The 12,309-nt window shown below is 35.4% G+C and overlaps 1 protein-coding gene across 2 annotated transcripts in view; it reads right to left on the minus strand.

Moving 5' to 3' along the window:
- The window catches only part of LOC136819030 (ankycorbin-like), a 32,398-nt gene extending 21,389 nt beyond the window's left edge, over nt 1-11,009 (minus strand). Inside the window, exons 1-2 of one of the 2 annotated variants that reach the window (XM_067075189.1) lie at nt 10,943-11,009; nt 4,959-5,053 (exon numbers count right to left, since the gene is read on the minus strand). In XM_067075189.1, coding sequence (XP_066931290.1) covers nt 4,959-5,053; nt 10,943-10,970 — 123 coding nt within the window. In that variant the 5' untranslated portion in view covers nt 10,971-11,009. Of the gene's footprint in view, nt 1-59; nt 250-4,958; nt 5,054-10,942 lie in introns of those variants that run through there. The other variant, XM_067075191.1, reaches the window with a different exon arrangement.
- Between the last annotated feature and the right edge of the window lie 1,300 nt (nt 11,010-12,309).

Below are 12,309 nucleotides of genomic sequence, written 5' to 3' on the forward strand. Positions count from 1 at the left end.
CAAAAGTTATTGAAATTCAGGATCAAATCAAATGAAAAATAGCAAGAAAACATTTTTACCATCATGCATTGGACTGTACCACAAGTTTTGTATTTCAACAATTTCATCTTGACAAAGAAAAACTTTTCATGTTGCATCTTTCGCCTCAACACTTTAATAAACAGACTTAAATTTATGTCTCGGATAATTAATGTGTCAATTTCAATCGTCAAAATATCTAAATCTTGTTCACCTGTGATTGCAGCTGAAAATTTCAATTTGATTTTGTTTTCGTATTTTCGCGTCACAAATTTATAACAATTTTTGAGATCTAATTTGAAGCTCTGTAATGGAGTGTCTTGTATAATAAAGCTCTGAAACAAGATTACGGTAAAAACTCTCTACCGTCGAGAGGAATTTTTTTCAATATTGTGGTTTTTTTACAAGTCAGACATATGGGAGCACCGACGTATTAAAAAGGAACAAAACTCATCAAAACAACAAATTTTTGATATTGAGTAATTTTGATACCTCCTTTAAGGTGTCATGACGTCATAAAGTGAAAAGATTTTAGCAAATGATAATAACTTATCGTTTTATATCCGATCACTATAAGATCAATATTGAATTAGAGTTAAATTCCAAGTAGGGTATTATCCACTTAGACCGATTTTACAAATCTTCATTTGATAACCCTCTCCTGAAAAATGTCCTGTTATTGTCAAAACAAAAACACACAATACATTACAGTAGATAGAATTTATTTTGGAGAATGAAAATGTTCTTAAATCCAAATTACTATACTGTAAAATTCTACAACGTTTACAGGCATATCATCATGAAAACCTTATCTTTTTGGAGAGTATAACTTTACCGTAAGGCGGTCCATTCAAAGCCAAGATATAGAATTTTTTCACGAACGAAAAATACACCACACGCACAAATCCAGACATAGCTACGTCTTTCTTGAAATATTTGTGAAAGCATTATATCGATACTTATTAGAAAACAAGGTTTTCCTGGTATGCTGCCAAGACGACTTCCAACAAGGATCAGAAAAATCATCAGATCAGACATTAAAACACAGACACATTTAGACATGCAAAATAAAACAAAAAACTGCATTCAGCACACTCTTCGGCAGCGCAAGCGGACACCTGTGCAATCAAAATAATAATCCAGGTTATCCTTAGTTTTAACTACGATATATTCTTTTAACTCATACATTACCGAGTTTATGTATGTGTGTTTTTTCTGCGACGAAGGCGGTAAGGTTCTTACCACCCTCAATTTGGCGGGTCAAAACTGCGGGCTATTCCAAATCGCTTCAATCACTTTACCGTCCTCAAAAGTGCTACATGCTACAATTCGATATAATTTTTCCTGATCTTATATGTGATCATTGTCCTTTTCCAAGTAATATTATTACAATATGAGTCATCTGATCAAAAAGCTTATACTGAAAATTTTGACATGAAAACAGCAGAATCGTCAGTTGACAGGATTTCAATTTCAATTTTTTTGAAGTGGCTTTATAACGATTTGACTTTCAACATCTACTTTGATGACTACACGTTTTTTTATAAGAACAAACTATATAAGAACATAAGGCTTCGATGGCAAAAATGTTAAGAACAAGTTAAGAACAGCATTTTAGGGCTTTGTCACTCAAAAACATTCGTTTTTTTAGGGAAGTGCACAAAAAGGCTCAGAAAATGGCGAAAATAAGAACATAGACCTATAACTTAAAAAGTTAAGAACATCTGAAGGCTTCAACAATTTTGGATGTCCTTATAAAAGAAACGTGTATGTAAGACTTTCTTGAGATGTTGAGGTCTTGATTGAGAAGTCAGCCATTTTGACATACAATATAGTGACTATTATAAGTAAGATTCTTTATCAAATCTTGCCAAAACAACGTTGATATTTTCCAAGATTCATGAAATTTATCTGACAGGAATCTAAGCATGATTCAGAGTTCTGCATGTTAAGACTCAAAAGACTCAAAGTTTTACAAGACATCCTCTGAACTAGACCTTTCTCCCCCTTAAAAGTTTTCTGGTTCTATATTTTGTGGTCGAATTCAATCTATTGATATATAAGCTCAAAAAGCTTTTTGTCATGATTAATTGAAGAAGAAACAAGCCGAGATACTTTCGAGCGTTTTCACAAATAAAACACCTCCCTTGAGCAAGTCATTTCACACTTCAGATCGGTCCGGTCTGATGATTCCATGTACAGCCAATAAAGATTTCATGCCCAGGTGGAGATTATGACTGACAGATACAAACATCGCTATATGGCCCCCGGTGGTTTGCGTGAATGCGTGAATGGGCTTTTTCACCTGCGCGAATGAGTGAAAATGAAAAAAACTTCGCGAAAACAAAAATTGCAAAAAACATTGCGCGAATGCGTGAATTTGGGAAAAAAATTGCGTGATTGCGGGAAGTAAAGGTCCGCTGGGGGGGGGGGCTCCTATATATTGGCGAGTAAAAACCGTTAATTCAACCATAGTATAAGAAAGCCGCGGCTGGAATGAGTACAGCTGAATTTCTGTTGTTCTATCTATGTCGTAGGAACGAATTTTTTTATGGTTCAGTGACAATTTCCATTGTTAACTTGATTTGACTTTTAAAAAACTCCCTCGTAATTTTGCTCATAAACGCAAATCTCTTGATCATTCACGCATTCATAACATCAAAGTAAAATAAAAGGCTCTTGATTTAAAAGTACTAGAACGTCAGAATGACAGTGCTTTAAGAACTTGAAGAAAATTGAGTGCCTCGAAATGCCTTCCTGATTATTCTGAAAAATTATTACTGGTATTAGTAAATAAATATTCAAGCTGCATTCTGTGAAAATTCCATTCGAAAAACAACAGTATTGAGGTGACAGCAAGTATTCAAAGTTTAACATTTGAAAATTAGTTCTTTTAAATAAAATGTGTGTTAGCAAAAATAATTTCCATAAATATATTTGACTATCAAAAGTTACAGGCATTCTTGTTTCCACTGCCAATTATATCTGGACAGACTTTAAGAAGAAAAATGCCAGAATATAATTCTAATCTCAGCCAAATCACTCAAAACCAAACTTTCAATAGTTGCGTCTATACATCACTAAAAGCCCAATAAAATTACAAAACACGTCCATATTTATCATAAACAAGCAAAACAAGGGAGAAGAAAGTGTTGGACGTTTATTTATTTAGTCAACATTATGTCAGGATAAACTTTCGAGACAAGAAGGAGCTTTTACAAATATACTTGACATTGTAATCTTTTAAGGAATAAGTCACTAGGGGAACCTGTGTGACATTATTATACCGCGTCGAAGTTTAGAGAAAAAAAACGTAATAGAAGGAATTGGGTCATACACAGGTTGCAAAATTAAAGTCTGAAGACAAATCACGCTTTTACACGAAATTTTTATGTGCTTGTTATATGACATTTATTTCTGATTGGTTCGAATATATTGATCACTAATAAAGTTATCAGCTGTAAGTTGTATAGCAAGTAACATGGGAATAAAATCACATGAACTTTACCGAGTAATCATGTTCTTGACTGCACTGATATAATTTTGCAACCCGTGTATTCATATTTTTGAAAGACTACTGGGTTTAAATAGCAGAAGCTCAGTCAGATAGCAAGTAATCCCATGTTCCCAAATTTTTATGACCACTCTACGAGAACAGAAAGCAACTTAACCATTTTATCTTACTGTATCTGGCATACAAAGTAATATCAACTTTGTTTTCACCCAAATTACACCAAATTCACATAAAAATATCAAAAGACTTATGTTTACATATGTTTCAAATAGCGCAGATTCAGTATACATAAGCTAGTTTCCAAACTTCTCCGAAACCGTTAAAAAAACGATAACAAAGTATGACAGGGATTTTCTAACACGGAAAAAAAGACAATAAGTGCAAAACATATCTTATATCTTCTACAAAAGACAGAACGATTCATCGCAACCTTTCAAACAAAAATTGACAAAAAAATTGTTTACTATCATGGATATGTCACAATTTTGCCTTGGTGCCAAAGAGTTTTTTCTACAAGGAACCGACCAATAGCGCACAGGAAAGCACGCGCGCGGATGTAAGATTTCACGGAACTAAACAAGAAGTGATTTCAAATTGCGGTGGCAAAAATATCAGAACGCTTCCGAGTATTAGGGGGGGGCTTGTTAATTGAGCTAAAGGGTCGCTGCTGTGATATGAGGTTTTCTCGCAATGGTTTTTACTGGAGACTTGAACGTTTTCAAAACAAACATTTAAGATCACTAAGTAAGGACATAAAACATAATGAAACAGCCCGTGATGATATAAATTTTTGAATTTAGATTCTAAGAATCACTTAACAGCGGAATAAGAAAGTAGTACAAGGCCATGTTCATATACGAACGTCAAAAAGTAATTCTGTTTGGTTGTATAATTCCATTGGAAACGTCATTAATTTGTCATTAATTACATGTGGTTTTGAAGCAGTTTCTGCATGCCTACAGCCTCACTTCCGTAAAAACAAGCACATATTATTTTGACTGAGGTTTGCCCCAAACTAACACAAAATGTATTCGTCTATTTAATAGGAAAAAAAGTTAACGCCAAAGTGAAATTATTTAAAAGCAAAATTGAAGACCCTCTTATAACGGTTAAAATGCTTTGGGACTTCAGTCCCATCTAGGACCCCAATACATTTAATAAGTTCGAGCCAGCATAACCAATGAAGTAAAAGCCTGAAGGACTAGAAGCGAATCTCTAAGCTTTCTCTGGCAAGAAAAAGTGAGGCCTTAAAAACGTGCCGTATTTTTGCTAAGCTGCACAACTAAGGTAGGATTTGTTGGCTTCAAATTCATCCTGGGAGATTTGAGTCTAGTCCTTCGGGCTTCTATTTCATTAGGCATAACCCATCGGTCTAGAAACAAAAATAAAAGCAAAAGGTAATAAAAGAATGAAATGACGGACTTACCAATACAACAGTAGCTGGTAGTGATGTGGTGCTGCTTAAACGGAATTTGCCTTTCAATCTTTTCATCGACATTGTGCTCAACGTGAAATGGTCAGCTAAACGAGAACCAAGATAAGACATATTGCTGTTGCGAATGTAGAGAGGATGTAACAACCAAGATATTGTTTCTAGCAAGAGTATAAAAAGTTTTGTTTGGCTGCTGGTGCTTTTCTGGTTCCCGTTATTGTTCAATGTTTATTGCTTTTTAGAGAATAATTCTTTCTTCAGTATAAGCTTTGAGTTCTTTGAAATGTTCCTCTAGATCAACACTTGTTTTTTTTCTAATTAGCAACAATTCCCATTAAAATATTATATCTCTGTTCTTCTTTCAACGTTTCAATGAAAATTTTCCAATAAATAAATCTCCTGTCAATTATTCAGCTCCACTTTTGTTGGTTAGTGTCGTAAAAATTATTTAGCAGTTGCGATGCAATTTTTCGCATTTGAAATATTTCGAACTCTTTTCCTTGAAGGATCAATGCAGCGACTAAACTTAATAGGCTCCTAATGGCTTTGTTTTATATAGAAAACATACACCATATTAATTGATGTATGCCATGCTTTAGTCATTACATTTTATTTCTTATATAAGAACATAAGGCTTCGATGGCCAAAACAAGTTAAGAACCTTTTAGGCTTTGTTGATTCTGTAACGCCTGATTTCTTAGGCAAATGGACAAAAATACCCAAATAATTGTGGAAATAAGAACACTTGGAGAAAATTTTTTAGACTTAAATCTCAAAATTCAAAAAGTAAAAAACGTCCGAAGGCTTCAAAATTTTGAATTTTCTTATAAAAAACGTGTAAAACAGGACAATAAAGAAATTCAGCCAACATCATTAAAAGCTATTGTGTTCCATGCCATAAGCAATTAGTGCTTAAAGGAACTTCCTGCTGGAGTATACAAAAAAGTCCGGGTATAAGTACGGAAAAACGCTTTTGTTAAAGAAAGAGCTTTGTTTGAAGTAAAATGTATTTCTGGTCTGAACTGGTGGGAAAATTTCAAAAGAAATAGCGAAAGGATTTTGTGAGTTTCCTCTCCAACATTCCACGTGTCTTAAAACTGTAAAATGTAAATTGATTGCTTCTTCAAGTTGTGCTAACTTTCACAATTTCAATAATTGAAAAAAAGAAAAGAAATTAATACGTCCAGTTCAGGCGCAAAGTAGACCAATGGGGGCAGATGTCCAAAAACAGGGGCTCAAAGTTCGAATCTTATTTCTCCTGACATTTCAGTTAGTTCCTACATAGGTAAGCCGAATGACTTCTGAAAGTCCTATATTCATGATATGCACCATTGCAATGTCTTCCACGGACCCAACAACTGATTGGTTGAAAATGACAGATTGAATGATTTTACGTCACTTAGAACCATTCAACTATTGGATCCGTGATGTAATGTCAGAAGACATTTGCAATGGTGCATATCATGAATTACAAGGATATCGTAACACGATTCACGTAACATAATATTCTTTAAAGAAGAGTTTAAGTGAAGCAGCCAAAGCTAATAATATACTAGGGGTACAGAACAGCGTAGTCCGAAAAAAAGAAGAAAGAATTAAAAAACCCTTGAAAAAAGACCCCTTGTCTCCGGGGGAGTCATTATACTTTCAATTTTCATTTCTAACGTAATTATCATTCTATAAAGTACTTAATCAAATGACTGATGTTCTATAAAAGCAAACAACCTGAGAAAAAATTACGATAATTAATTACATTGTTTTGGCTAATTGACCCCTAAAGGTCTAATCTTTTACGTCATAATGTTATGTGCTCTTTAAAACCTACTTTTAAATATTCATAATGGTACCCCTATTACGTAACTCAAAACCAATCTTGAATGTCTCGTGGGGAGGTTTCAAGAAAGATAAATTTAGTCTAGAGATAGTTGAATTATCGTCCAAAAATAGAATGAGTCATTAATGATTACACGTTTACTGTATAACAGGTTAGCTTTAAAACTAACCTGTACAAGTATATAGCAGAATCAAGTTAGGGATTTGTACCTGGGGGCACTGAATTTCTTAACGACGGCATGTGCTGCCAAAAAATGGCTATCAAAATCGGACCCATAGAGTACATAGGCCCTGAGCAGTGAAAATGTACCCTTACGGTGCATTTTACCGAACGTTTCTCACTCTTACAGTGCAGTTCGACTGCATATCTTAATTTGCTGAAGACACATGAAAATGAGCCTGAGATATCGACCTAACATTCAAAACGAATCAGAAGTACATCCTTGAGGGTCTCAAAAAACCTACCCTTAAGGGCAGCACATGCCGTGGGTTGGACCATATGAGTGCCCCCCTCCCCGGAAATTTGTAACAACCATGCATGATTCAAACTATTACTAATTCATTTTGATGTTTTAAAAAAGCACTCTCACATACAAGACTGGACACAATTTTGAACCAGCTTTTATAGATATTCTCTGGTGAAAGGGTTTGTGGTCACCGTGTCTATTCATACGCTACACGGTTTTTTAAGAACATCCAAAATTCTTTAAAGCCTTCGGATCCCGGGGGGGGGGGGGGTACTTAGGCAAATGGAGGGTACGGTATGTGCCGCCCTTAAGGGTACCTTTTTTGGACATCCAAAGTCCCGCTAAGGGTCGTAAAAATCAGAAAATCAAATTTCAGTCCCACTAAGGGTCGGAAAAATAGGAAAATTTCAATTTTTTACCCCCTGTAAGATCGAAATTTGGTCAAAATTGGGCAAATTAGTCCCGCTAAGGGTCGTAAAATACACAAAATTTTCCTTGGTTTTCTCTTTTTTAGTCCCGGTAAGGGTCCAAAGTTCGAAAGTCGGGTGGCACCCCCCCGTCAGCTCGCAACCCTAGTACCCCCCCCCCGGGCTTCGGATGTTCTGAACATGTTCTTATCCTCAACATCTATTGAGTACTTTAGTATTTTTGTCCATTTTCCTATGAAAAGGGTGTTTTAGAGTCAAAGATGGGCAAAGCCTTCATTCCTAATATTTGATTTCATTTTATGTTCTTATATAGTTTGTTTTTATAAAAAACGCGTATCACACTAAAAGCTGATTTTGCCAATAAATGATTCCTCCCTAAGTAGAAAACCAAAAAAAACACAAGTGGCAAAACACAAATGGCATCACGAGCTGGTCAACAAAAAAAGCAGCAAGGAAAAAAGAAAGGAAAGGAAGCAAAACAAAAAACGCAGGGATGAAAAAAAATAATGAAAATTTTGACCGGATTCTTTCTGGCTGATACGACTCATTTAACTACTAAGGAAACGGGGGTGTAGTGGTGCATAGACTTCCCTATCTCAAAGCCCTGGTGGAACTCAGTGAAGATAAAATCTCCAATTGAAACCCCGGTGGGGATAGAAATTCTATTGTTCCAAGGTTAAAAAATCCAGTTGGGATGGGTTTGGAGTGCAATTTTTAAACATTGAAGTTCGATTTGGGATGAAATCAAAGTCAATTTCCCAGTGGGGCTGAAATTTCTGGGTATTTTCCCACTGGGACGAAATTTTTGCCGAATTTTCTGGTGGGGCTGTGACACAGGGGTGTTTTAAGTAACCGATCTGGCCAAAGCAAAGAGGATTTTTAAAAATGGATCTGTCAATAACCAGTATCAAAAGAGAGAAATATTCTTAATTAGACCTTCTAAGCATGAAATTGTGATTGTTATTATTTTATGGTATGAGTAATTAGCAAGCTCTAAACATAGATTGCATTGAAATATCAGCATGTTTTGGAAGCTTTTCGAGCAATGTTAATTATAAAAAGTTGTATCAAATCTGCCAATGCAATTATTTTTGAAAAGTCCTTTGATGCTTTATATCTCCTTCAACTGCTTCTTGTTGGCAAGAATGTGTCTCACATGCCCAACCACAGAGGGGGAGGGGGTAGCTGTGGCCCCTGTGATTTTTTCGTTTCCGAGCCTAGGTAAGCAATGCTAATTTCGACTCCAATATTTGACTCCTCAATTTAAATATCCGAACAGATTCTGATTAATCTGCGCATGACACGTATGTACTCTAAAGGCGATGGCTCCTATGTTTTTAACTTTTTGAGCTTTAAGCCTAAAAATGTTCTTGACAGGAGCATTTTTGTGCAATTTCCTAAGAAATTGGGCACTTTAGAGTCCATTTAGCCGTATGTTCTTATATAGTTTGTTATCATTAAAACGAGTAGTTTTAAATCGATTATTTTGGATATAAAATTAACTGAAATAAACATATTGGCTTTATCATGGCTATACTATCTAAAAAAAGCCTCAGAATATAGGCTGATGATGTACCGATATTGCCGTAGGCTTACCTCATTTTAAACAACAACTTATTGGGTATGTGGCTTGTTATAAACTATATAATTGTTATGCAAATATTTAAAGTGTGTAGTTAATCACTTATCAATTTAGTATGCAAGTTCTAATTCTGTATGGCTTCCCAGCTGGCACACAACGTCATTTCAACGTTTTTCTAATGTTCACAACGTCCATATAACGTTAGATGAATGTTGAAACAACGCTCCGTATGGCTTCACAATCTTTCTTTTTCTGATATTGTGCTTGCAGAATACATACATTGAGTTTAAAGCCTCAAAGGTGCTAGAGAGGAATCTTTAACCTTTCTCAAGCAAGTAAAAGTAAATCCGTAACATGCTAACATTTACGCCGCATCTAAAATGGCGGATTCAATCTAGCCCTTTCTTTTTTTAAGCGGTATATTTTTCGAAATATGATGATTACTTTAGGTTTTAGGTTTTACTCTCAATCTGGTGTTTGAGTGAAAACCCACGCGGGTCACGCGTTTTGAATGGGAAATAAGTGGCTGCATTCCCGTCCTAGAGTTTACAGGGCTTGAAGTATATATGTGGATTGTTTGTACCTCTAAATTATTGTCTCACCCCAATATTATAAATTTTCAATTATTTCCAAGGAAACTTCAAAGCTTGGATCCTTGATTTTAAAGTCGAATCAGTTTTTTTTTCAATGCCTGAGAGCATAAAGAATTCAAAAGTTTTAAAAGTTTTAAGCCTTTAACATGTTTTAATTTTTGCCATTTTTTAAGTACTTTTTTTCCATTTTCTGAAGAAGTTTGAAGTCTGCTTTTGGGAGTAATCAAAGCCTTAGCATGTTCTTAACTTGTCTTAATATTTGGCCATCGAAGCCTTTATGTTCTTATATAGTTTGTTCTTATATAAAAATACGTTTTTGAAAGGATTTTCAAATGCGTGATGGACAACAAATGAGCAGCACTGCGTAGATTGAACTTTTAACTTCTTAAATTTTTGTAAAAGGCACAGCAGTGCAAACAGTGGGTCTTCATTGGGTTTCTCAACTGCATTGAAATGGTATGTAGAGCACTAAGCATTTATAAAAACCGTCTTTTAAAACTCAGAAAGCAGGTAGGATATATACGAGCGTATGTTGAAAACGTTGGAAATCAAATGAAAATTCCGATCAAAATACTTAATTAAGATATCCCATCTAATAGCAAGGCATCCCTATCTCACAGCCCCAATGGAACTTCTTCGCACAGTGTGGTTAAAAATGTCTATCGAAATAATCCCAATGGGAATAGAAATTCTATTGTTCCGAGCTCAAAAACTCCAATGGGGATGGTTTTGGAGTGCAATTTTTTCTATTGAATCTTAAATGGCGATGAAATCAAAGTCAATTTTCCAGTGGGGGCTGAAAAAAAAGGGCATTTTTCCCACCGGGACGAAGTTTTGGCCAAGTCTCTAGTGGGACTAGGGTCCTAACGGGTCTGAGACACAGAGGTGTGGCAAGTGATTAACTTTATTCCCTACAGTAATTGCCAAACTGGATCTTATATTTTGTAAAATCTATTACAGGAACCTCAAAGGAAATTATTTTTAATAAGGATTTCTAAAGGCCACTTGTCAACAACCAGTAAAACAAATTATAAATATTCGAAGAGATTGGAATAATTGTAAACAATAATCTTACCGACTCTAGAAGCTCTTAGTCCAGGCATTGTAATTGAATTTGATTGTAAATTTCCAAATAAAATCTTTTTCATCAAATTTTCATGAACATACACAAAATCACTATTACGATCTAAGCTTGCTGCGATTAGATAAGCCAAAACCAAGTAGATTTTCTTCTTATTAGATATGAAAAAACTCGCGATGCTATCCTGTCAGCACAGCGCTATCACGAAATGAAGTTGGGTTAGTCACTGGCCAATATATAGGTACGATCTGTATTTAGTATATTTTTTTAGATGTTGCTTTAAAGCTCGGCGGGTGCAGACATAAATTTCCTTTTGTGTCAAGCTCTGCAGAAGTTTTTGCAAGCTTCTAGTTTGAAAGGATAAGATCTATTTTTCTCCAAACAATATGCAATTAATTTTAGGTTGATTTTTAATCCAATCGTCAAACCTCTTGTAAAAATATTCAGTGTATAAGGAGCATTTCAATGCATTAAATGTTTACAATAGGGCAAAGGTATTTGTTTTTATTCAAGGCCTGCTTGACATTAATTAAGGTTATTAAAGCAAAGAAATAAAGCTTTATTGCAATAGACAAAGCTGTTTTTCATTTCTTTTTCACCATGTATTGCTGTTGGTATAAAAAATATGCTGTTTTTAGAGACGTGATTTCTTTTAGTTTTGTCCGACGCCAGCTATGTCGAACCGTGAGTCGTGTGGTTAGTATATTATGACGAAACAAGTAGGAAGAGGGTTTTGATGTATGGAGTTTCAAGGAGTATCCATCCTTCCTTCCATCTTAGTATATTAAACCCCGGTTAAGGAATTTCTTAAAATCACTGTTTTTCATTTATAATTTTACGTAAATCCCATTATTCGTTATAGTCGGGTTTAAAACCTCGATGGCTATATTGAAATCCCGGAGGTACTAGGTTTGCGGGATGACGAGTGTGTGTCGCGGCCAGGCCCTTAGAGGGAGCAAAACGGACCCTTTAGAGGGACTTAAATCAAGGAAAAACAAATACCCGGCACATACCCTCCTTTTGCCTAGTTAAACCCCCCCCCCCCGGGATTGAGAGTAGAATTATATCGCCAGCTTTCGAAGAACATGCCATCTGAAAGAAAAGAAAGCACTAAATTCAACCCGTGTCCTAAAAGCGGCACAAAGCTTAAGGCTTGATCGGGCTTTAAACTGAATGTCCTGAAAGAAGTGAACCTCAGAATCATCTGGATAGCTACCCTCAGGATAGGGAAATTTCCATATAACCTTCGATTTCCACACTTATCAGACACTGCTTACCCTGTACTCACGACATGGCAGAGTTATTGGTGTTTAGACGATGATATAGAAATCCTTCTTCTCCAGGCTACTGTATAGGAACTT

Source organism: Clytia hemisphaerica, unplaced genomic scaffold, assembly GCF_902728285.1.
Source record: "Clytia hemisphaerica strain Z4C2 unplaced genomic scaffold, Clytia hemisphaerica genome assembly, whole genome shotgun sequence".
Taxonomy (NCBI): domain Eukaryota; kingdom Metazoa; phylum Cnidaria; class Hydrozoa; order Leptothecata; family Clytiidae; genus Clytia; species Clytia hemisphaerica.